We start from the raw sequence: 26,741 nt of genomic DNA on the forward strand, positions 1-26,741 counted from the left end.
AAATAGAAACAAATCAGGAAGCCTCGATCTTTGAAATTCAGTTTACAACGGCAATCTCAATCGCTTTCACTGGTAGCATGACGCATTCTTGCATCTGTGGGATGCCCTGAAATGGTAACACTACTTAACTGCCCCGAAATTCTTTCTAAGAGCTTACGATATGTTTTGTGTGTTCAAAAGGCAACATAAAATTACTGAATTTGGCCAGCGCAGAGTTATAAATGTAACCGCTCTAACGGGTCTTTTAAACGAAATTTTAACGACTCTGAAGGAAGGTTTGATGAATAACGGTTTCGGATCACTTATTTACGGCTTTCGTCGCAAGTGAACTTGCGAATTGAATTGTCAACGCACGCAGTACAATCAACATCTCATGTTTAGCTAGGTTTTAGCAAAGTGACAAGCAGGTTTACAGTGTGCAAACCAAGCTTCTGGGACCTCACAGTGAGCACAAATTTTCTGTTACGGCTGCTCTGTTGACCAATTGCGTTCCTTTTAAAATCTAACAGGTGCCTGCAACACTGAGATGTGTTTGCATTCTTGCGTATAAGGTCGCTAACGAACCCTAAAGATGGCAATAAATGAAGTTGCGCTGTTGCAGATGTAGTAAAACATTTCCTTTTTATTTCTCGTTGCGAATCAGCGCAACGGGTTCCCGGTAACTACTTTGTTTTGTAAACTGAATATCGCCTTTGTCTTTTATTTCTTGAGGATTGGTTAAAAAGTGAAATTCTGTGCATTTGCTTCTTTTTTCGTGAAGAGGGGGGAGGTCCTGCCAACGGTGCAAGAGCAGAGAGAACAGAACGCACGTAACGCGAAAAGCCAAACTATGGTTATCAGTATTACGTACAATCGAAACTACACTAGGCGTTGTGTTCTGTAGCGGTGAAAAAGCAGTACTTTAACACGTATTTTCAAAATTAATTAACCCCCCTTTGATCCGAGATTGTCCAGGAATTGTGGCTCGCCTTTTTCAAAAATGTATTGAAAGCAAGCATTGTGGGAAAAAATTTAAAAAAAAAATCAGCGAGTGAAGGCACACACGCCCCTCACACATGTGGGCAACAACGTGCATTATATTACGCGTTTTCTCCTCTTTCTTTAAACTTAGGTCCACCTTAAGAGGTTAAGACGTGACCATAATGAGGCATTTGGTTATGCTGAGTGAGACACGTTTCTGGACAAGGTGATTCATGTCGGATTTGAAATATATGAAAATGACACACGAAATGCCACATGACAGACGCAAACTCACAACTGCTTAATTTTACCGAAAAATCCCCCTAAATACTCTTGCGCATCCATAGAAACGTATTTTAAATAATGCGTAAAATTAGCAACTCAACACAGCTGAATAAATGTTTATTCCTCCTCCTGAGTATAAACAACGACTGTCCAAAAATGGTATTTATTTTAGAAATATACGGGAAGGACACGATCACACAGGCGCTTGCTGGTGTAAAATACGTGTCCGGTAATGTATGGGCGATAGCTCAGGGGTCGTGTGCAGTGTAAATGTTTTTGTTTGTTTCTTCTTTCTATAAGGACACAGCGCAGTTTTACAAGGGTGTGGAATTTGCACGCGTACGCAGGTCTTGTCGCTTCTTACCCGTTTCGCGTACTAAACTTTTATGCTTTAAATAATCACCACGCCACCTTCAAAAAGCACCCTTCGACGTTCCCGAAACGGCAGACGACTGCACTCAACAATAGGAAAAGTGCAATGTGTGGAAGCAATGTTCACACTCAAGCGGTGACCACGGCGAAGATGTTTCGTGGAATTAAACCAGCTCATTAACCTGCAACAGCTGCTGATTATTGCGTTTCTAGAGGAAATGCGCAAGCAGAGGTAACTATGTCATTGCTTACTGCCAAACGAGCACACATATTGGTTGTTTTGTCGTGTGCAGCACGCGTCTTGCACCGCACGCAACGTGAAAAAGCAGACGACGCGAGAGCGCCATCCACACTAGGAGCGGTTCGTCCCGCCGCCGCCAGGGGCCGACTCTGTTCGCGCTCGGGGCGAATAGGCCCGAGCAATGTCGACCAGGGCGCACGAGGAATGGGCGTCCGAGCGCGCAAAGGCAGACAGCCAGGCGTCGGGGGGGGGGGGGGGGGGGGGGAGGAAGGGAGGCTAGGTAGGGGAAGAGGAAGCAGGGCGGGGAAGTGCCAGATGGCGTGGGGGTGTCGCGCACTGTGGGCAAGAGGAGGTGGGAAAGAGGAATGGCGATATGTGGGTGAGGAAGGATGGAGTGGGAGGGAGTCGGTTTGGACCTGTCTCCTGAGGGATGATTCAACGAGGGATAACAGTGAGTAATGGGGGTGCAAGGGTGGTGCGTGAAAGTCTGTACGTAAAGTTAGCAGTGGCTCTATGTGAGGAGGGGGATGCGAAGCGAGGAGGCGCCTCTGCTGAGAGGTCAGGTGTATCAAAGCTCGGGCCGCCTCGTGTGCCTTCTCCGCGCCGGCAAAGCCCATATGGCCAGGAGTCCACAAGAGGGAGATGGTGCGGTCAGGGGGGGGGGGGGGGTGGTAGAGGGAGGGGGGCTTAGAATTTTGCGGGTGTTGGGCGAAATAATGCCCCTGCAGAAATTTATACGGCCCTTTGTGAATCCGTTAATATGAGGGTAGCGGTGGCGGGAAGGGGGGGGGGGAGGCAGGCCCGTAGCCAGGAATTTTTTCAAGGGGGGCCCACTCGCTCAAGGCCTTGACTATTTGAAGAAAGTACCCATTTTCTGTAATCATTTTCCGTACAAATAGCAGTATGTAAATTATTTAAGTTTTTAAGAACTATTCTACTCTTTTATATCTTTAGTTTGTAAAGTGATCTACCAAATAGTACAATATTTTCATACGGACAATATGTCTCAACAAATTCCGCTAATAAAAATAAAACTACGTTACTTTGGGCCAAAAATGAAACGACGAATACCTGAAATACTTTTGTACGTTTTTTTTTTATTTGTGCATATAATCGGTTAAAACAACTGCGGCAGAAATAAAGTGGGTTGAGGTGGTGGAAGACGGGGATCGGTGTCCACTTCTTGGAGGTGGGGTGGTCTTGAGGCCGGCTCTGCGAAGAAGCGGCCAGGTCCTTCTTTAAAGCACTGAAGAAAGGCCAGCCAGAGCCGAATTGCATACGATGGGCCGATGTGCGATCGCGGATCGATGTGCGATCGCGGAGCAAACTCGACATAAGAAATGCTGATGCATTGTATATGCGTTCTATTACGCTCTCGCACTTATGTAAAATTGCACAAATCCAGAAAGCTTGCCTTCGGAAGATTGTTGAAGTAGTTCATCAGTGTTGAAACTTGCCGCTTTTTTTGTGCTCATAATGACGAACGCAGAGAGCGCCACACATAAGAGGGCAAACACGCAATATATTCCGTCCCAAACACGGGCTGAACTGCAGTGCGTCTTGGCCTCCACTGCAAATGACCTCGCCACTGAATTTGAGCCGGGGGCGCCCTGTGTCGCACCGTGTCGCAGGTTTTGCTTTGTAGGGGCGGAGAGAGAGACAGAGAGAACAACATTGTTTAAGCTCAGGGATCAGTGGAAGGAGGAGGGGCGGGCCAGATGGCTGCTGCGATTGCCAGGGCCTGCACAGATGGGTTGTCACTATTGTGAACCGGGGTAGCATGGTCGACATGGACGGTGGTTGGTGTCATGCCGGGGCACTCACGAGGGCCAAGTTGAGGGAGAAAGAAAACTTTGTGTAAAACATTCTTGACCAGCGTGAACAGGCAGTGCCGTAGTTCCGTCCACTTCCTCCCACTGTTATTCGGAACGCACCAACCACAAAAATCCATGGCGCTCGTACCCTCGCTCACACTCGTACCCTCGCTCACACTCTCACACAGAGAGGGTACGTTTCTCTCTCGCACACGTGAAGATCGGGTTGACTCCGGTGAGGCAATCTGCCTAAGGTCGAATCCCTTCGGACCCCCGATGTTGAAGCGTCGGGAGGACATCTGGGATCCCTTCTGGTATTCTGGCATTGGTGGCTCATTGAACAACGGCCTTTACAGAGTCGTCAGCCACACCGCAAAGTGCAGGAGAACGATGCGCGGCACGTCCCCAAAGAAGCAGACAGGAACGTCAAGCCTGCCGCCAAAAGTGAAGCGCCGCATGAAGCCTTTGTCGCCACCTCTTCGGGACGTTTCCGGTCATTAAGGCGGCATTCGGGGGCGCTTGGGTGGCCGAGAGTGCCGCCGAAAGCGGATTATGTCCAGCAGCCGCGGCACGGGTCGCCGAAGTGTCATTCTGTAGACGAGGGGATGTTCCTCGTCGATGAGTGGAGTGAGGGGAGGGGGCACTCGGTCGACGGCAGGCTTGGGTGGTCGACCCCAGGACGGCGAACACGGCTTTCGCGACATCACTTAGACATGGCTTGATGCCTCCGGGTCGCTCAGCGCCTGCTGCCAGATGGACTGGGAGGGAAGGGGTCTGCTGCGCCCTCGCACACAGAGTGAAATGCTCGTCGAGGGCGCCGCATGCAGGGCATGTTTGGGGGTGAAATTAATGGTGTGGGTGGTCCGAGCGGAAGAGCCGCTGTGGCGGCAAAGTCGGTATCGCAGCCGCCCTACTCTGTTTATCGGGCGCCGGCTGTCGCGTGCGGCTTCCTGCACTCTTTTCTGGTGCTCCGGGTTGCTTACGCGGCGTATGACATGGGCACGGAAAGATAAGCTCAGTTTTGCACATGGTCATCTGCTATAGACAAATTTCTTGACGCAGCGGGGTGCCGAAAGCCCTGCTGCTGAAGAACACCCTGCCCCTCCCCCCTTCCCCCTCATAAAAATTTCTTCCTTCGCCTTGTAGAGATGGGCAGCGCGGATGGTGGCTGAGGTATAGGGGGTTGGGGTGTGGTTCACTGCTGTCATGATGTATGTATGGCGGGCTTGCTGTTCTGCAGCATCAACGTATACCGTGTCCGAGGAGGGAGGGAAGTGTTGGGCATGGTATCGTTCTCACGCCAGGCGACGGTTTGTGTGATAGGTGGGGTGCATGTTACGGGGGATAGGGAGGGGATAGAGAACCTCTCGGTATTCTGGAGAGACCGGGAGTGGTGGGGAGTGATGGATGGGCGGGTTAATTTTGAGAGAGAACAGGACGGTTCTGCCAGTGTGGGTTAGGGCAAGGCGGGATAGTTGGGCCTGTGTGTGCGCTTCCACAAGCTAGGATGGTGTGTTAGAGGTGCCCGTGCGGAGGAGAGCGTCGGGAGCAGTGCGGGGGGGGGGGGGGGGGGCGGGGTTGGGAGCTGTGGCGTACGGCAATATAGTGCGTGTTGTATGGTCTCGGTTCGTGTCAGTTCAGTGCGGGTCCTGGCGAGATACGGTAGGGTGTAAGTGATGCGTTGGGTGAAAAGGGCGTGGGTAATCTTGAGGCGATCTGACTCCCGAGGGCCATGTCCTCGCGCGGTGACGCGCCGTAGGAGACCAGACATTTCGTCTGCATGGGTTTTGAGTAGGTGGATGATGTGTGTTTTGAGTCGATTTTGTTACCCTAGTACTTTCATCTGGTTTGCTAGCGGTATCACAGAGCCCGTAAAAGCGACTTGGATGTTAAGTGTCCATTGTTTGGGTCGGTGGGTGAATAGGAGTAGAAGGAGCTGTGATTTGGGGAGGGGCACAGCAGGATAGTCCTGCTGCCGCCGCTGTAGCTGTGTTTGTTGTGGCCGCTAGTTTGAGTGTGTGTTGGATATGCGCGTCACTGGCTCGTGACATCCATACTGTGATTTCGTCAGCGTAGTGTCGACGTCGCTGTGTTGTGTCGGTATTTGTCGCAGAGTCCGAGCAAGGGGTATTAAGAATACACTGAAAAAAATGGAGGAGAGTATTGATCCCTCCGGGACCCTTTGGCGGGTAATGGAAATGGAGGGGACGTTAAAGGACCAAGTCGGAGAATTTCTGTGCGGTCCGCGAGGAAAGCTTTTACGCAACCATAGCAGCGCTCTCCGACTTGCACAGAGTTGACGTTGTCCGGAATTGCGGTATGGCTAACATTGTCGAAGGCCTTTGTGAGGTCTACGGCTAGTATAGCTGAAGTGTTTCGTTCAGGTGTGTTCAAGGTGCTGTTGTAGTTAGAGGTGCTGGTGGAGTTAGAGGTGGCGTCGAAAGCCGAACATGCTGTGGGAGTAAGCATCGATGTCATCAAGATGTTGAGTAAATCTGGAGAGGACCATTTGTTCTAGGAGTTTGCCGATGCCGGAGGTGAGGGAAATGGGTCTGAGGTTTTGAGCATTTAGGGGTTTATGTGGTTTCGGGATGAGGGTAACGGTGGCTGTGCGGTAAGTTTCTGGGAGCGTACTATGAGCCCAGCAGTCGTTGAAGTGTCCGAGCAAAGTATCGATGGATGCGGTGTCGAGGTTTGGGAGAGCTGAACATGCAATGCCATATGGGCCTGGGGTGGTGTACGGTTTAGGTGGTGCAGGCCGTCCGTAATCTCGGCTTTTGTGAAAGTTACTTCAACAAGGTGGAAATTTGGGCTGGTTGGTACATTTTTTGATGAGCGAGAAAACAGCGCGAAGAACGGGACAAGGAAGGACAAACGGACGAAGCGCTGTCCGTTTGTCCTTCCTAGACGCGCTTTTGTGAAAGGAGCGTCTAGTTTGGGGTTGGGGGTTCGTGGTATGGCGGGTGAGGGGCGGAAAGGGCTGGTGGTTGGCCAATGTAGATGCCGCGCAGGGTGTCAGGGGATTCGGGAGGGAGTTCGATAGGCTGTGTGCTAGCGTAACTACCCGGGATTCAGTGTCTTCTTTGGTCGTCGTGGGGTGGAGGAGGTGGCGAAGGAGGTTCCAGGTGTGTTTCAGGCTGGTTCCATTGTGTAATGAGTCGCAGACGGTCTGCCGGCGTCTATTCTGGAGGTGCTGGGTGTATTTATGGACATCTTGTTTGAGTTGTGATATTCGGAGGTGCAAGCGGTTGTAACGCTGTTTCTTCCAGCGCCGGTTTAGACTAGCAAGAGCTTCCAGGAGGTGAACCATGTGCACGTCTGGGTTCGTTACAGTTTATATAATGGGAGTCTGTGTGGTGCATAAATTGATGTCGGCTTTGAGGATATCAATACAAGAATTAATGTCAAATGTCTCCGAGAGGGAAGTAAGTAGGGCAGTCGCACTGCGTAACGTGCGGAATTTGAGCCAGTTAAGAAGGGTGCATGAGGTGTGTCTGCATGGCCGTGGTGAGGGGAACGGGAGAAGAAATTGGATGATGTTGTGGTCGCTATTGATAGTGTCGTCAAGGCGTTTCCATGTTGTTAGTTCGATGTTGTGTGTGAGCCTTAGGCCCGGTGCACTGTCGCGTTGTACATCCTTGTCAAGGTGCGTGTGTATGTGTGGTTCGTTCCCCAGGGCGCGGCAGGTAGTGTGAATGTCTTCCCACAAGAGACCACCGTTTCGGGGGCTGGTGCGGGGGTAATTCCATGCGGGGTGGGGTGCATTGAAATCTCCTACGATACGGAGAGGGCATTAGCTGCCTCTGCGAGTGCGGTTTTTAAGAGCTTATGAAAGTGATGCTGTAATCGTAGGGTGCTCTAAATGATTAGGATGTATGGTATGGTTTGGGCCGAATCATTGGCTATATAGTTTTTATGAGAGTGTGGGGAGGCAAAGTTCCGTTAAGCTGAACAATATCGGCCGTAAGATTATGGTGGACCAGCATTAGTATTTCTGATTCGTTTTGGAGTGTGCTATATTCCGTGAATTTGATTTTAGGCCCCGGGTCTTGCAGAGCTATTATGTGGGGTGGTGTGGCGTGGTGGTCAATGTATGCTGTAAGAAGTGCGTGCTTGGACTTCGGCAGTTCCACTGCCAAATAACTCACTGTTTAGGGGTCGATGGAGTCATCACGGGTAGACGGAAGTTGGGGCTGGGAGGGTTGGTGCGAGAGGGCTAACTTTTGATTCTGGCTTGCATAAGGGACATTTTCGAGGAGAGGTTCTCTAAAGCTTTGAGGAGGGCGGTGGTGGTAGAGGCTTGAGATTCTAGCTGGGCTTCCAAAGCTTCTATGCGAGACATAAGTTGTGGGATCGTGGGGGAAGAGGGGGTGGTGGTGTCGGTGGCCTTGCGCTTTGCAGGTGGTGCGCGCGTGGGTGAGTGCATTAGTTCCTCTTTGAGTTTGCTACTTTGAGTTCGGAGCAACTATCCATTTGCATTGCTGGCATCGCTTTCTGTGAGGGTGGATTGTTGCGGAGAGAGTAAGAGCGGGCGGAACTACTGCGGGGGGGATCAAGGAGGACGGAGGGGTGTCTGCCTTCATGCGCTCACCTTGGTGTACGTTGGGGTTTCAGAGCCTTGAGCAACAGGGCGCCCTCGTGATGTCCGTTGGGATGGCTTGGTAGCCGGCACGAAGGAGAATGGCTGGGAATGGATTCCCCAGGCTGTTTGGGGAGGATGGCTGGTCAAGTTAGCCGTCTTTGTAGACGAGGGATTGCCTCGTGGGGCCGAAAACGCTGGGTTGTCGGGGTTTACGATGATTCCGCGGCGGGGGGTCGAGGGTCTTCGGTACGCTGTGGGCAAGCTGGGTCTACCGTTGGGTGATGGCCAGAGCAAAGTATGCAGCGAGGGTACCACGTGTGTTGCGGGGAAGGCTTGAGAGTGCCGCATATGGTGCAGCGATTGTCGACTGCCGGTGAGAGGCATAGGTCGGCCCGGTGTCCAACGGTCCAGCAGCGCAGGCAGGCGCTGTAGTGAAGGACGGCGCCAACTGGGCGCGTGGCTCGGGTTGCGAAGGATGAGTAGGTGAAAAGGGGCAAAGCCTCACTCGGTGCATGTTTCACGCTTGGCTTCGGGACATAGAAGTTCAACCATTGGTCTCTTCGCTTTACCAGTCCTGGACGGTCCGCGGGCAGTCCGATGACTGCGTTTGGACCGTAAGTCCATATCAATACATGGGAAAATCGAAAAGCTCATCCCGTCTCGGGCAGTCCGCGGACGGTCCGGTACTGATAATCGAGGAGGGCCATGCGGAATATAGATATGGCGTCAGTCCTAGGATCGACCTGTGACCGAGCAGTATGAAACGTCATCAAAGAGGGGGTGTCCTTGCGAAATAGAGCAGACCGGCCACACATCGCTCAATAACAATTTTCTTCTCAATGTGAAGCGCGAACTAACGACGGGGACAAGAGAAGAAAAAAGATGAAGACGACATGAAGTCCTGTTCGTCTGTTTTCTTCTCTTGTGGCCGTCATTTGTTCGCTCTTCCGATTAACGCGGAAAAAAAGTTCCTGGGGTTTTGGAGGATTCCCATTCTATAGTCCCCATTCCATAGGGACGATTTCCTGCGCGAGCCGGGTGAACTTCCCAAGCGTTGTAATCCCACGCAAGGGCCGAGCTCTAGGCCCGGGAGTAGCGTGTACTTATTTTACCGGTAGGTGCCAGGCCCCACCAAGGCGTGCGAATGCGCATGGTGACCTCAACAGCCACCGTGGACGCTACAATGCGGCAACGTGGCATGATGGCCGGGGGGCCCGCTAGAGCCACAAGGGTCAGGGGCCCCGCGCAAGGATAACTCACGAAGTACCAGAAGGTAACGCGCTGAAGTTCTTGGACATGAGCCTCATGTTTCCGGACAACCAGGTTTGCTGGAGGTACGCAGCCAGCAGCCAGAAGCCCCTCTTGCCATTTAGCTCTGCACACACCAAACTGGTGAAACGCTCAGTAGCAACGATGTGCTTCAGCAATGCTCTAAAGAAATCCTGTGTCCATCACGTGCAGAGCACTGTGGAGGCGCAGGTCTCTCGGCTTAGACGATCAGGGTATCCTGAACACGTCATTGTGGCAGTCGTTGAGGCTGTCTGCAGGCGTGAGAAACAGGTAATAAAAGCGGCCGAAACAAATTAGCATGACTGCAACGAGCGCCGTAAGACGGCAGTTATACCGCATTTGCACGGTATCGTACATCGGCTAAATAAAATAGGGCAGAGGGCTGGGGTTCGCGTTGTAATGTGCGCACCAATAAAGCTCGAGATGCTTTGCAGGGATACATATCCTGTACAAAAAGAACATACTGGTTGTAACGTTGGACACCAAAACAAGTACATGAAATGCGATAGAGGGGTTGTGTACCGTGTTCCGTTAGCCTGCGGAAGGGTATAGGGCAGACGGCACGGTGCGTCAACTCCAGGTTACGTGAGCATCAAAATAACGTACACGAAATAAAGGATGGTAACCTGTCGACTTACTGCGGTGAATGCCCAAAGTGTGAACCATACTTCAAAAACTCTGTGATATTGTTTCACGACTCTGTTCAGCGCACGCGTGAGATAGTAGAGGCAGCTGAAATGCAATTAGGTGATTTTCAGTGTGTCACCACGACATCAGTAGCCTTGTGCGATAAGGAGGCAGCTTTCTTAAAAAAGAACTGGTCGTGGTAATGACTAGCTGACACGTGTGGGACAGCGCAAGTGATTCTGTTATTTTAATCAGTGTATAATCGTAACCTTTTCTATATCTGTTTTATTTTTTCTGCTATATATTTCACCTCGTTTCAATAAAATTTAGTTGGAAGTAGCGCTTGTCCTTGTCCACTGTGTCCCTGCTTTTTTGCTGCGCTAACATCAACGTTATGGAACTAGCCCGAACGCAAGCACTTCGCCAATTTCCAAGCCTAAGTTCCCCGTTCAGGGGTTCGCACTCGACCAGGGAAGCCTATACCAACTAAAGAAACGGGTGGGTGCGCGGCGGTACGCACATTCGACTTACTGCGGTGAATGCCCAAAGTGTGAACCATACTTCAAAAACTCTGTGATATTATTTCACGACTCTGTTCAGCGCACGCGTGAGATAGTAGAGGCAGCTGAAATGCAATTAGGTGATTTTCAGTGTGTCACCACGACATCAGTAGCCTTGTGCGATAAGGAGGCAGCTTTCTTAAAAAAGAACTGGTCGTGGTAATGACTAGCTGACACGTGTGGGACAGCGCAAGTGATTCTGTTATTTTAATCAGTGTATAATCGTAACCTTTTCTATATCTGTTTTATTTTTTCTGCTATATATTTCACCTCGTTTCAATAAAATTTATTTGGAAGTAGCGCTTGTCCTTGTCCACTGTGTCCCTGCTTTTTTGCTGCGCTAACATCAACGTTATGGAACTAGCCCGAACGCAAGCACTTCGCTAATTTCCAAGCCTAAGTTCCCCGTTCAGGGGTTCGCACTCGACCAGGGAAGCCTATACCAACTAAAGAAACGGGTGGGTGCGCGGCGGTACGCACATTCTCACCGGGTACCTCCGCATATGGGGCAAGCGCTGTGCCTCTGAGCAATCGCTGCCAGCCCTTATAGTTCACAGGCCATGCTAACCGAACCAGACAACCATCCGGGCAGCCCCGGATGATGACACATCCCTATGGTATCCGGCGGCATGTGTCCCTATTACCGCGTCCACGCAACTTTGATCTTGTGAACTGCGGCTTTTCATACACTGAGAATGGCGCTGACCATCCAATTCAGTCGAATTAGTAGAACTGGGGTGGTTGGGAATGCGTTAACTCGCACCCGAAAAATTATGCCCCGAGGAACAATAAGCAACTTCGCGTATTTGCTGATGTGCCAACAACCATCTCCAAACATCAATAAAGCTGACAGTCTTAATCCGACTAGTCAACCCCTAAAATTTTAGTCTGCCTCTGCATTCAGTCGCCCGACCAAAATTAAAATAAGTTCTTGAGTAAGACGTTTGTACAGGCAAGACATTTCCCGCTAATAAATCTAGACATACGATTTATATTTGCCCGCATTTTAAAGCAAAAATTATATTAGGCTTATTAGAGGAAGAACGTCCCTACATAACTAGTGCTCTCAGTGTTATTTTATCTTAAAAATAGATGTGTGCTCAATTTTTGCGAAAGCGAAGTTGATTGACTGGTTGTATGGTTTAACGTGCCGACGCAACGCAGGCAATCAGGCACGCCGTAGTGGATGACTCCGGATTAATTTGACTATCTGAGGATATTTAAGGTGCGATGAAATCTCGCACACAGGGGCGCTTTTGCTTTTCGCCGCCATCAGAAAATCGGCCGCCGCGGCTTGGAATCGAAACATCGTCCCCCAGCTCAGCAGCACAACGCCTTAAAGTAGCCCTGAAAGGCATTTTGAGCACACTAAATGAAGTTGCGCAATCGTTAGATTGGGTCGTCAACATCATCTGTACCAAGTATTACTCTTCTACGCGCAACGAAAAGCTCACACTTTTGTTGCAAAGTTTCTCGCTTTTTTCTCACCCTTCCCTTCGTGTTTTTGGACGCCGCCATCTTCACATGTCTACGTCATCGATTCCCAGATGTTCGTCATGAGCTAGACATCCTGCTATTGGGCGGCTTTTTCACGCACTTCAGGCAAAGAGATGAGTCGTCTGCTCAGCGTCGGCTCGCCGGCTGATCTGCCAGCGGAGTGCCGGAGTGCTTGGACATTTTACGACAAACGAAACAAGTGTAAACAAACGCTTAACCGCTTGTAGTGAATGCACCAGGGCCATAACACGACATGGATATTCTCTTACTTGAGTACGTTCCACAAAGAAAGCGTTGAAGCCCCGTTGCATTTCTTTCTTGCAGTCGCAGAGAACGCCCTGAGCCGAAAGCCCGGGTTTGACGCATACATTTTATTCAAACAATCCAGAGATGCGTTTCGAACGAACACAACGTCACAAGATGCGTTGCAAGTCCGAACCGCGATTGACAGACGATGGGTTGCCTCCTCCTGCCCCTCGTAAATTCGGCACTCACCTCGCGCGCGGTTTGCGGGGACGAACGGCAAGTCACTTAACTCTCGCGCACAAGCAGAGATGGCTTTTAGCCACGCACACTGCACATACCCCATGCGAGGTTGAGTCGTACGCCGCTCGAGAAAGATAATCCAGACCATGGGAAGCACTATCCACCCGCAGAAGCACAGCGTCGCATTTCATCGCGAAACAAAGGCGTCCACAACACACACACCATCGCCTCCTGTAATGCCAAACGCATCTCGCACTTCCAAATGGAGTGAGTAGTATGCCTGCAGTGCCCATATGCCGCGAGGTGGGGCCCCAAGCTGAACTGGGATCACGCCACCGTAACTGACTTCTAGAGCGGTTTGTGCCTTGTTGCCAAGGCAACCGATGTTTGAGATTGTCAAAGAAATGTTGCTCGCTGCAGCGCTAGAAAGCTCAGAGGGGGGGGCGGGGGGGGCGGAGCATGTTTTGCCAACGTTGCCGCTCTCCACCACGCGTCGCCCAAAGCTGAACTGGCGTTTTGTGCCCCGGGTTCTGTGTCGGTTTAAAATGTCTTTTTCACATGCCGCTGGCAGGAATTACCACCGCCACAAAATAAGACCCGGCACCAGTGGGGCCACATCTGATTCGGCGCTGTTTGGATAAACAGTGCGCAGTGCATCCAAGGGAGCGAGCGCACGATCCTACCCGTGCGGCTGCGAGTTCGCCGCCGATAAAAAGTCACGTGCCGCCGATAGCAAAGTCTGCAGCAACGTACACCGCGAAAGGCCAAGGCCAGGCCGCCGCACACATGCGGCCAGATTTTTCGCTCGCTTTTCCAGCCTTGTGCGGAGTGCGGGATTCATGGTGTCAACAAAGCTTGCCCGTAGCAGACGGGAGTGTGAGCAGCGCAATAGCGGAAGCACGTCACCGCCGAGGAGCGCAGCATCATGGGAGGGAAGGCTCGCTCGCCGTCAACAGCGGAGAGTAAGTTGAAAGGAGGAGGAAACGCGGCGCGACGATAATGCGCGGTTTTTGATTTACGATTTCTCAGCTAATACTCATCCCTTTAACAAAATTCTTGCGGGAGGAGATTGCTAATACATTGCTTTATTTGGTTACATGTACATCCACGCATCGGCGGATGGTATTTCAGGACCCCTTTTCCTCTGAGGATAGCAAAGGAGAAATGCGTTGAAAGCAATATTTTAACCAGGAAATGCAAACAAGGTCGGCGCCCGAGCCCCACACTCGTGGCTCGAGCGCTACGTCACAGCAGTCTAACAGATGGCGTAGCAGTGAGAACGAGACAATATTGAACTCCGCAATCCTCCAATGGCTGCACTGAGACAGTAGTAAAACAGCGCGGAGGTTTGCCGATGGGACACGAGAGGCAGACACGTGGCAGGGCGGCTGAACACGTTCGTCTTCCGTCGAAATTTGCAGCAACACAAGATGCGGGGCCAATTCTTTCGCTCAAAGGGCCGCGCATTGTTCTGAATTAAAAGGAGGATGCTCACCTTCGGGCTTGTACCCGTCTGCGTTGGCCCTGGTGTTAATAACCTTGGCATATATTCGGCGGGCGTTCGGCTTCCGTTGTAGAAAGACAGCTCCGACAGTTTCTCCCCGCACGTAGCCATTGCCTGCAAGAGACACCAGTTTCTAGTGGTCTTGTATTTGTTCTTTATTATCATTTGCGACCCTTTCTCGCTGCCTACAACGATTCTCTACTTGCACTGATCCATTACTAGGCCCACTTTTACAATTTGGCACTGATGTCTACGTCGGCGGTCTTGTGTCTGTACAGTTTGAAAGTAGCTTTAAGGGTGGAAGAAAAGAATACTGCGAATCTCAACTGTAGAGCTGTTTTTCGGTCGCGTAGTGCGCATATCAATATGATGAGTGAATATTTAGGTACACGTAAATTATCGGCAGCCAGTGTACTGCTCGTCATGTGAAAGCATACATTATTCAGGACAAAGTTATTTTCGGAAGAAGAAGACTAGGGAAAGAAGTTTTTTATACAACCCAGTAGTCATCGAAGAGGAGCTAGCGAATACATCCAGCCGGTAGGATAGAAAGAGTCATATAAAAGTAAATACGCGTAAAATTACTTGCTTAAAACCGTTACAATGAAATTTACAAACAGTGCATCTTCCTCAGCTTTCCGCTGCACCTTTAATACACACATTGGCTTCATGCTGTCAAGGAATACAAATATCGCAGAGTTTTGTAATGTGTAATTAGTATTAGTCAAAAATAATCCACTGGATTACGAATAAGGCTCTACATTCTACGCACGTAGTTTCAAGCTCTTCGGGAAACGAAGGTAGCTACATTTAAGTCCCATGCTCGAATATGCATAGCCAGGTTTGAACCCATGTAAGCTATGCGAAACGAGCCAGACTCATTATGTCCCAAAGAAACCTCTTCGTTTTATCTGCCGTCACTCTGTTTCTGCATATTCACCAATAACGAACTCCCTTTCTGGGGACTATACAACACCACCTGTCCGTCGCAATACCGAATCATTGAAGGTTTTTTATCGAGTTGTCAGCTCGCTGTGTCGCCTTTGTGATAATGGTTACATAACCTTTGCTAAACCCTCCGCTATGCGAGGTTGTCACCCCCTCAACGCTACCCCGCATTTGGCCAGCACCAATATTTCCAAGTGCTGTGTTTGCCAATACAAAAGGGAAGCGAACTACACTCCCCGGCTCAAGTTTCTCTCTCTCTTCTTCAAGGAATTTTTGCGGGAAATTGAGAGTCTTATCTGACCGATTCCTCCAATAGCGCTCACCGGTTGTAGTATGCAAAAAAGAGATCTTTTTTGCATACCTCACAGTTCGCCGAGAGGAGGAAACACAGACATGTGCCGGGGAAATGCGTCTGCCTGCGCATGCATTCCGTCAGCGACAGGGAGGCAGTTGTGAGCTCAAGAGCACAACGGAGAGTGTGAGGAAAATGAGTCACGAAATTCTTTATAAGAAGTCACGAAGGTCTTTATAAACCAAATTGTGCTGCTACATGGAGCTTCTCAAGTGACTTTACAGGAGCCATGAAGAGAAAGCACAAGTTTGGTTCATTCAAAAGACAGCCTCGTTAGAATCATACTGACCGTAGTTTTAACGTAAACCTCGCTCGAATAAGCTATATAATTAGGAAAAAAGGGAACGGCCGTACGACCCACTCGCTCATTTCCCGAAACAGAACCTATGATGTCATACCAGAATGCTCTGCGATTGACAGAGGCCGGCAAAAGCAAACGCAAATTAGGCGGAGGTTATAGGCTTGCAGAAGGAGCTATTTGTGCTAAATTTAGGGCACATTCTTTTTAAAGCAATAAGAATGGTTGGACAAACAGTGGAAGTTACGAAAGCACATGTAAACATTGAAGTACCAATGCGTATTCTGTTGGTACTGCACGCATTTTTCTTGGTTTAGCTGCACAGCAGTGGGGTTTTGAGGGGTGTCTCAGGCGAGACTGTACGATTGACGCAAGGAACGGTGTCTTACGTGACCAGATTTGTCGAGCGAGGACTATGTTTCACGAAACGATTTTCTCCCAGAACAAAACCAAGCCAGGTTTAAAGGGACACTGAAGTGATATGTAAACATTGCGGGATTACTTGCTCAAATTGTAGTCCGGAGTCCCCAGACCATGTTTCGACCACCCTGGGTGCGTTTACGCGATTTTATTTAGTAGAAAAATTAATTCGAAAATGCTGTCCTCCTCTCTTTACGCTCGCCCATTTTCTGCGGCGTTTTCGTGTGACGTCGCGAGGAGCCGAGCTCGCAATTGGCTGCGCTACTGCACGGCTTTTCGGCCTTCAGACAGAGTCAGCCGGCCCAGCGTTTCGTCCGCCGGCCGCCGACGGGTCGTCGCAATTCGTTCGCTCAGTTGAAACGAAGCCAGGACACGTTTGTGAATGGAAGAATCTGCCTTTCTTTACTTGGTTAGTTTGTACACTGTATCTAGCTCCAAGTCAAGGTCGCTTCACACAAGCGCTGCACAAGCGCACATGCGACGCTTCGCTGACTGGTACGCGAGTAGGAAAATATAAGGCCTCTTGAAGGTGGGAGAAGAGTCAGCGAAGTCACTATAGGTACAAAGGAAATAAAATCAACTGATATTTTTACCGTACAGCGGTAGGGTGCGGGACAAGGGTGCGGGAAGCTTGGGTGCGGAAAGCACTTTTTTGCGGGAACTAGGGTGCGGGAAGCACTTTTTTGCCCTAGGCGAACAAGCACAGCGGTCAGCAGCACGACTACGCATCTGCGAACGCTTTTCCGTCTACGAAATGCAATTGCTAGACGTGAGCTATTATGGAAACTCGGGCGACGCTTACTGCACGAGCGCAATACAACAAACAGTCACCTAAGCTGCTTGAAAGGCCAAAACTAAATAAAAGTGTAGACTGGTTGTACAATATATACCCCAAGGGCTGCGGAGTCCGCCCCGTGGCCCAGTTCTCTGGGGCGCTAGGTATGCCACTGCAAGTATTTTGCAAGTCACGAGTTCGAATCCCCGCGGCTGCGTGCTTTTTTTTTGTAAGTTAACTTTTTCGTTTTTTACCGATGTTTTCTATATTGAGTTCACCTTTTTTGGGGGCCACAACGTTCATGGCTCCACGAACTAGTTCACAAAACGCGCGCAGGCTGGCACTGGCGCGCTAGCGAGTTCTCGTTCAGTAACGTAAACAGACGCCGAGTACCTCGATGCCAGCACCGCCGTAGAGGGTGGAGCACCCTTTGAACGATCCCATGCCGCTGCAATTGGGTGAACGTGCTCAAAGCGTTGTTCTTTTCGTTTCCCACGAGACCCAGCAACGCGAAACAGATAAGATGATTCAAACTTCGCCAGTAAACCACGTTGTGGAGATAATTTTAGCGCGGTTTTGATAGAATGACTTGCTTCGGCGGCGAGCGAGCGAACCAAAATGGCGGCGCCAGCGAATACGTGTCTCCACCCTCTACGCGGACGCGTGAACTAAGGTACCCTAGGTTGCAGAGCGGTCGGTTCCGGCGATGTCATTGCAGACCACGAAAACACATGCTTTAGCGGGAAAATCAAAATTTTAAAGTAAAATGATAAATTTATCAGTGAGGAAACATCGTTGGGGGCACTATAAAACATGAAACTTTCGAATAAAAGAAACTTGTGTTTTGTCTTCATGGCTCCTTTAACTCGGAGCTCATGCAAAGAATCTTCCGCTACAGCAACACGGATCACCGAAGAACGACGGCGTACACTCCCAAAATAACGAACTTGTGGAACGCCTGGTCAAGACGACAACGGGTATGCTGTCTATGTACATCGAAATTGAACACAAGACGGGAGACAAACTCCTCCCATATGTCACGTTTCAGTACAACACGGCTATCGAGGAAATCACGCCGATGACACCATTCTAGCTTGCCTACGGAAGACGCCGATACGATGCTTGATGCCATGTTGCCGCACGTATAAGACGACGACTTCACGCCGACGTCCAAGGGTACCTTCAGCATACAAATGATGCTCGCCACCTTGCGCCAGTTCGCATAACGGTTGAGCAGTTCGTGAATGCCGGACGCTACAACCTCCGACGCCGAGACGCCGAGTACCACCCAGGGGATCTTGTGTGGGTTTGGACTCCTATCCGACGATTCGGACTCCGTAACAAGCTTCTGTGACGGTATTTCGGACCATACCGAAATCTACGACATGATGGCCAATTTATCTGCGAGGTGATCTCCGACGGTAATTCCGGCATATTCACGACGACGCACGCGGCGCGAAGTCGTCGACATGGTTCACCTCAAGCGTTACTACTCAATATGACGGACTTTTTTGTTGTTTGTTCGGAATGCCGTTTTATTTCAGCATCGAAGCGGGGGTAATTCCGCGAACCATGCATTGGCATTGTTTACTTATGTGATTTGTTTTTACCGCCAAGCCGACCTCGGCAGTGCTGTATGCGTGACCTGCGAAGCGCGTTCCATTCGTTCATTTTTATGCCGCACGGAATATTTCATTTGAAGTGTTTGCCCTGCTTGAGTGTTTTGCCGTGTGGTTAGGAGACTAGAATAATGCTCATTGATCTCCAGTGTCCTCGATGTAATTCGACTGTTCGAGAAGCAATCACGCCGAAAGATAAACGCCCTCGGAGCAGGCGCCGCGGCAATCGGTTCGCCCACACTCGCCTGTGTACGTCGCGTAGTTACCAGCTCGCAGCCGTTGAGTAATTTTTGAGTTATAAGCGGAGCACAAGTTCTTCCCGATAAAGTTTTGTTCCTGATAAAGAAACCTACGTCGTCCTTGGCGGCGTTACACTATCACATACTCGTAAGAGTGCCCCGCTCATTTTTCTGTACTTTCTGCTCGGTGAACCCATAAAATGTGCTACTGTAGTTGGGAGAAAAAATGAATGAAAAACTGCTTTTCAACTCAGATGTGATATACTTGACCAACTCCTGCTTGCGTACGCTTGGTGTAATTTTCTGGGCCACCAGTGCATTCACAAACTGATCACGCTTCGTCTCTCTCTACCGAGTCATAATTTTGCCGGATCTCGAATTTGCCATTGCATTATGAAATTCTTTGGGATCTTTATCGTCTCTTCGACTAGAACAGATTGAGAAGCGCTTCACTGGAAGCGTCCCACTCACCAGTGAGCCATTATGAGCCCCGTGGGCTTCTGAAGCTTCAGAATCTTGATGAGCTATCTGTTAGGCACACCAGGCTTGACCTGGTTTTCCTTTTTAACTGTATTGATTGCATGCTCGACAGCTGTTGCCCTGTGAGCTCTGGTCACCTGCGAGTGCCAACCAGACCTCTGCGGTGGCATGGCTTATTTCATGTTGACAGTCACTAAGCCTGGCACCAGCTACCCGATGCAAAGATGTATTTAGCAGTCTGTTTCTATTTTATATTGACATTTTTTAGAATTACCTGGTTCTTTTCAAACGCCCTTTGGATATTTTGAATGCCCATGTGGTGTAGAGGTTGCTGCTACAGCACTTTACCATTGAAAAGAGGAAACTACGGGCCTAGTTATAAATACTGCCGCGCATCTAGTCTTGCAAATTTATCTTTGAACCGGAAAGCTAGGTTTTCCCCCTGCACCTCATATGAAAAAAAAGTGAGACAATTACTATACCAGCAGTGGGATTTGACGCCTGGCAAGTGTCTTTAAACATAGTTTTTTCTCAGTGTTATTCAAATAAAAGTCGAACCTACAAGTGTACTCCATTGCAGGGGGAGGAATGTTTTGTCATTTTTTCAGCGGACCACGCTATAAATTTTGCTGCCCTTCGCCGGTTCATCCTAGAAATGTTGAACTTGTATTTCAGTTTGTTTCTAGAGTTATTATGGAAACCAAATTATATTTTGTCTTTTATCCGCACTACTGGTGTCTCGGCGTGTTGGTTATACTCGGCGTGCTAACTTCTTTCGTGCAGGCGCAGGCTACGCTAAAAAGGGAAAAATTAGCTCCTGAAAACCGCGTACCTAATAAGCTTACCGCATCTAGTTGAGAGTGTAACTAATCTCTTTCGATTAAAGTATTTCGAAAATTTTTCGCCTTTCAAAACTGTAACGCTAATATTTCGCTTGTTGTCGTATTTGGTGTTGCTGGGGAGTGTAGAGTCACAATCTATTTACGACGATTCTCATGCATAGCTGTCTGGACAAGCCCTAATACAGTTATAATTTCGCCCTGTCTGCGAATTTTCGAAATATGTATCTCAGACTTCAGAGTAGAATTACACGGTTTCTTGCAGAGATATCATAAGAGTCGCGTGTAATTAATTGGCTTAAAAACGGGAACGGGCTGCCTTTATGGAATATATTGTCACGAAGGCAAAGATGACACAGTCGTCTTCAAGGATAAAACAAGTTTATTGGAGCGAACTTGTGCTCCCCTAACAACTCAAAGAATACACAGGCGGCTAAGTAGCAGTCAACAAAGTGACTTGCGTAGGCGAGCGTCGTCGAGTCGAATACCCCGGCATCTGCTCTGCAGGCTTTTTATCTTTCGGTGCGCGTGGTTCTCGATCCGTCGATTTACATCTAGAACATTGTAGATCCAAGAAGATTATTCTACGCTGTTCAAGTTAGTTCGGAACGCTCTCCCTATCAGAAGAGATAAATCATGCGAGACAGAAAGCAAGAATGGAACACGTGCTTCCCTTGGCACAGAGGTCAGTAGGTCAATAGGAGTTTATTGGCATAACTTCCATACAGCTGAGAGCCAGAGGCAGCCAAAAGGCAGGAGCCCACACACCAGATCGGCGCAGACAGGCAGTAAAAGCAAAACATAAATAAACAAACCCAATGCATGGTTTGCGCCATTACCCCCCCCTCTAAGAGTACATCGACCCGATGCTGAAATAAAATGTCAGTCTGCACAAACAACAACAATAACAACACAAAAAGTCCATCATCTTGCGCAGTAACGTTTGAGGCGAACCACGCTGACGACTTCGCGTCGCGTGCATCGTCATGATGCTCCGGAGTCACCATCGGGGACCACCTCGTAGGTAAGTGGGCCAACACGTCGTAGAATCTGGTATGGTCCGAAATATCGACGCAGGAGCTTCTCACTGAGTCCGCGTCGTCGTATGGGAGTCCACATCCACACACGATTCCCCAGGGTTGTACTCGATGTTTCGGCGTCGGAGATTGTAGCGTCCGGCATCCACCAGCTTCTGGTCCGTTATACAAACTTGAGCGAGCTGGCGGGCGTCCTGCGCGCGTTGAAGGTATCCTTGGACGTCGGCGTTGAGGTCGTCGTATTCTACGTGAGGAAGCATGGCGTCGAGCATCGTAGTCGGCAGTCTTCCGCAGACAAGCTCGAACGGTGTCATCTGCGTAATTTCCTGGATCGCCGTGTTGTACGCAAACATGACATACGGGAGGACTTCGCGTACATAGCATATCCGTGATCGTCTTCTTCAGATGTTCCGTAAGTCCGTTCGTTTGGGGGTGGTACGCCGTCGTTCTTCGGTGATCCGTGTTGCTGTAGCGCAAGATTCCTTGCATAAGCTCCGCAGTGAACGCCGTTCCGCGGTCCGTGATTAGGACTTCAGGGGCTCCATGTCACAGCACAACTTGGCTTATGAAGAACTTCGCGACTTCTTGTGCAGTCCCCCTTCGGAACAGCGGCCGTCTCTGCCTAGCGCGTCATGTAGTCTGTCGCTGCGACAATGCACTCGTTCTGCGTTTTTAAGTGCGAATGCACTTTATAAGCGACCCTGAATTCCGGCGACCGCCGTCCGTCCACATAGCAACAGCTGCGCGTGCGCGCGCTCCTCGTCTTCCTTGGCAACGGGGGGAGATGGGCGCGCGCTGCCTGGCCGCTGACATGGCACATACCCACGTGGGGGATTGGCAAGGAATCGGGCGTGAGAAGGGCTAATGCACCCGCTTAAAGGAGTACTGACACGAAATTTCAAAGCTGAGATCCGCTCTAGCAATAAAGTACAACGACAACACAAATAGGTGTCTGTGCATGGCACATACCCATGTGGGGGATTGGACAGGAATCGGGCGTGAGAAGGGCTAATGCACCCGCTTAAAGGAGTACTGACACGAAATTTCAAAGCTGAGATCCGCTCTAGCAATCAAGTACAACGACAACACAAATAGGTGTCTGTGAATAAATGCATCTTTCTTTCTTTGTAGTTGTGTGTGTGTGTGTGGTCTCTCTTTCGCGAACATTACCGAACCGCGCAAATTCAACTCGTGCATTCGCACTTTCACATTCTTCCCCTCGGGGAAATGCGGGGAAATTTTTTTTGTCGTTGGCAGTCACGGCAGCTCCGGACGTAGTGGGTGACGTCGGAGGTAAGGCGGGGCCAGTAGTACCTCGCCTTGATTTTGTAGCGTAAGCTACACTGGCCGAGGTTGGGCAGTTTCGCGTGGGCCGTGAAGGGCCGTTCTGCGCAAGCGCGAAGGAAATTGGATTGGATTGCCTTGGCTTGGATTGGATTTCGAATAGATGGGATATGATTGGTTGGATTTGGATTGGATTGGATTAAAGTGGATTGTGTTGGATTGTGTTGCGTCATAGCCGCGGCAGACGCGCTGGCGCTGGCGCGTGCCCAAGTGTGCACCTCAATTGCGCACAAGTCTGACGCTGCACCGGAGCCGCTTGATAGCCGTTTCGCGTGGCTCGTGAAGAGCCGTGCTGAGCATGCGTGAGGAGCCGTGACTAGACAGGACTGGACTGGACTGGATTAGACTGAATTGAACTGGACTCGACTGGACTCGACTGAATTGGACTGGATTGCTGAACCTTAGCTCACGCTACGTATCTCCTGGCATAGCAGAGCTAAGCTACTACTATTTTGTTCCAATAGTGCGAGCTGTGCCGAGATGTCCGGAAGATGGGTCGACGTGGCACGCTTCCAAAATATCGTCGCGAAAGTCCCCGGGGGTGACAAGAAGGTAATTTGTTCTTGTTCCGGCACTGAAATTCTTCTTCACCTGGACGGAGTTTTTCAAGCTGAATGCTGCTAAGTTGCGTTTGAACGCTTTAGGCACGGCGACGTTGCGTCCTTCGAGGTAGTCGATCATGACGCGTAAGTCGGGATCGGCACGCTTCTGGGAGGCAAGGTCGCTCTCCGTCACGACTCCGAAGAACGCGCTATCTTCATCGGAGTCTTGTGGTGGTGGGTCGAAGGGGGCGCGGGACAGGCAACCGGCGTCGGAGTGTTTTCTGCCGGATTTATAGACGATTGTAACGTCGAACTCTTGCAGGTGCAAGCTCCACCGCCCAAGACGGCCAGAGGGGTCCTTCAAAGTGGCGAGCCAACACAGCGCGTGGTGGTCTGCCACAACCTTGAACGGTCTTCCACACACGTTTGGGCGAAATTTCGAAATCGCCCATATAATTGCGAGGCATTCTTTCTCGGAGGCTGCGTAGTTTTTCTCTTCTTTGGACAGACTACGGCTGACAAATGCTTTCTCGCAAGACTTTTTAAGTGCGAATGCACTTTAGAAGCGACTCTGAATTCCGTTGACCGCCGTCGGTCCACATAGCAACAGCTGCGGGTGCGCGCGCTCCTCGTCTTCCTTGGCAACGGGGGGAGATGGGCGCGCGCTGCCTGGCCGCTGACATGGCACATACTCACGTGGGGGATTGGCCAGGAATCTCTTCGTCTTCCTTGGCAACGGGGGGAGATGGGCGCGCGCTGCCTGGCCGCTGACATGGCACATACCCACGTGGGGGATTGGCCAGTAATCGGGCGTGAGAAGGGCTAATGCACCCGCTTAAAAAGGAGTACTGACACGAAATATCAAAGCTGAGATCCGCTCTAGCAATCAAGTACAACGACAACACAAATAGGTGTCTGTGCATGGCACATACCCACTTGGGGGATTGGCCAGGAATCGGGCGTGAGAAGGGCTAATGCACCCGCTTAAAGGAGTACTGACACATTACCGAACCGCGCAAATTCAACTCCTGCATTCGCACTTTCACATTCTTCCCCTCGGGGAAATGCGGGGAAATTTTTTTGCAACCGCTTTGTTTTTGGACGAGGATGGCACCCAACCCTACATCACTTTCGTTTCTGCGTTTGCGTCGAAATGAGCGAGCACGGGAAGGTTTTCAGGCTGTCGAAGCTCGCAGAATGCTTTTTCTTGGGCGTGTTCCCACCTGAAAGGGGTGCTATCTTTCGTCAAACGCGTTAGTGGCGCTGAAACGCGTGCGAAATTTGCGACGAAGCGGTGGTAGTATGCGCATAGTCCGAGAAATCTTCGCACGCCCTTCTTGTCTGTCGGTCTTGGGAAGTTAGCTATGGCTGAAGTCTTCGCTGGGTCAGGCAGGACTCCCGCGGCGTTGACGACGTTGCCCAAAAACTTGAGTTCCTCGTACGCAAAGCTGCACTTCTCAGGCTTCAGCGTTAACCCCGACATGCGAATAGCCTCGAGTACAGACTCCAATCTTGCAAGGTATTTGTCGAAAGTTCGGGCGAATACAACAACGTCGTCGAGGTATACGAGAGAGGTGTGCTTTTTCAGGCCAGCTAGCACGGTGTCCATGACTCTTTGAAGCGTTGCTGCGGCCTTGCACAGCCCAAAAGGCATCACCTTGAACTCGTAAAAGCCGTCCGGGGTTATGAATGCAGTCTTCTCTCGGTCTATCTCGTTCACTACTATTTGCCTGTAGCCTGTCTTTAGATCCATCGATGAGGAGTACTTCGCGTGGCACAGGTGGTCGAGGGCGTGGTCAAATCGGGGCAGGGGAAACACGTCGTTTTTTGGTGATTTTGTTTGTTCAGTCGCCTCTAGTCAACACAAAACATAATGTGCCGTCTTTTTTCTTCACCAGTACGACCGGCTTTTTGGTGGCTGTATAACGTCGTCGCTTAGCATGTGTTTCACTTGTGTCCGGATGGCTTCCCGCTAGTGTGAAGACACGCGGTACGGCGACTGTCGGGTAGGTCGGGCTCCGTCTTCCGCTATTATTCGCTGCTTCGCCAGAGGTTTCTGACGTAATTTTTAATTCGACGAAAAACACTCGCTGTAGCGACGCAGCAAAGCCAATAATTTGTTCCATTTTTCTTGTGGTAGCGCCGGATTCACGTCGAAGGGTTGCGGAAGCTTTAAGGTATCTTACGATGCGCGTTCAAAGTCGGCGACCACGATCACGTCACTTGCTTCTGGCGTTTCTTCGAGGAACGCAATTGCAGCTCCCTTGTACTCCTCGGTGAAATTAGGGACCAAAACGTTGGATCGGCGTTTCTTAAATTGCGGAATGCCTCTTGCGACGGAAACGCGGCGGTCGAGGAGCAACCTTTGGCCACTCTCTACTATAGCATCGACGTCAGGAGCAGCGTCTTCACAGTAGACGGCGGTCATCAAGCTTGCGCTGGGTGGCAGGGTGACATGATCATCCGCAATCCTTAATGCAGCACGGTGTTCGCGGTGTGGTTCCGGCGTCATGGAGTGATCGGGGGAAAAAGTTACCGTCTTGGTCTGCAGATCGATTATTGCACCGTTGTCCGTCAAAAAGTCCATTCCAAGAATTACGTTGCGGGAACAGTTAAGCAAAAAAAAAAAATCCGCCCGCATCTTCCCACGGGGCGAACTCGAGTAAATGCGTCGCAGAGTGGTGGGGGTATCGCGTGAATGTTGCGTAATTGGGTATGGTTTGGGAATGCTTAATTGTTATATCGTCTTTATTATTTTTATTTATTGAATGAAGGAGAAGCGAAGGCAAGGAGTGTAATGTTAAAGTTTGTCTTTATTGCTTGGTGCCGTCAAGCAAAGCGTCAAGTCAAGCGAAAGCCAAGCAAAGACGCCCTTGACTGAATTCCGAACGCGCGCTCCGCCGCTTATATACACACCCCCCGCGTTCGAGGGAGAGGAGTACGGGAGAGACACGCCCATGCGCACACTTCTGTACACAAGCGCGCGAACTTTCCACGCACCCACCACGCCGTTATCACGTGTACACGCCCTGCCGCCGTTACTGTTGAGCGCGACGCAGCGCACGGGTAGCTACGACGCATGCGCGCACAGACGCGCTCCCCCCGCACCGCCGCAGCTGTTGTTGAGAGCGACGGAGCGCACATGATACACGCGCTCCTCCCGCACTAGGGAGCCTACATGCGCCGCCTTCAAACGACGAAGGCGCGGCGCATGTAGGCTCCCTATCTAGCACCGCCGCACCTGTTGTTGAGAGCGAGGAGGGTACGCGGCAGAGACGCGCACCTGGGCCTCGACGCGACGCGCATGCGCAGTGAGCGTGTGGACGGCGCCGACAACATCGACGAGTTTTCGCGAGCCTAAGAAATGCTCCGCATTTAAAAAACCCGCCCGCATCTTCCCACGGGGCGAACTCGAGTAAATGCGTCGCAGAGTGGTGGGGGTATCGCGTGAATGTTGCGTAATTGGGTATGGTTTGGGAATGCTTAATTGTTATATCGTCTTTATTATTTTTATTTATTGAATGAAGGAGAAGCGAAGGCAAGGAGTGTAATGTTAAAGTTTGTCTTTATTGCTTGGTGCCGTCAAGCAAAGCGTCAAGTCAAGCGAAAGCCAAGCAAAGACGCCCTTGA

At 50.4% G+C, this 26,741-nt stretch overlaps 1 protein-coding gene across 1 annotated transcript in view; it reads right to left on the reverse strand.

Annotated features, from left to right (window-relative positions):
* Positions 1-26,741, reverse strand: part of LOC144165213 (fatty acid synthase-like) — a 229,107-nt gene that overhangs the window by 182,947 nt on the left and 19,419 nt on the right. Inside the window, exon 6 of the mRNA XM_077695331.1 lies at positions 14,210-14,332. Within this exon, the coding sequence (XP_077551457.1) occupies positions 14,210-14,332 (123 nt within the window). The remainder of the gene's footprint in view (positions 1-14,209; positions 14,333-26,741) is intronic.

The sequence above is a fragment of the Haemaphysalis longicornis genome, unplaced genomic scaffold (genome assembly GCF_048455015.1).
Source record: "Haemaphysalis longicornis isolate Haplotype H1 unplaced genomic scaffold, Haemaphysalis longicornis Haplotype H1 scaffold_14, whole genome shotgun sequence".
Taxonomy (NCBI): Eukaryota; Metazoa; Arthropoda; class Arachnida; order Ixodida; family Ixodidae; genus Haemaphysalis; species Haemaphysalis longicornis.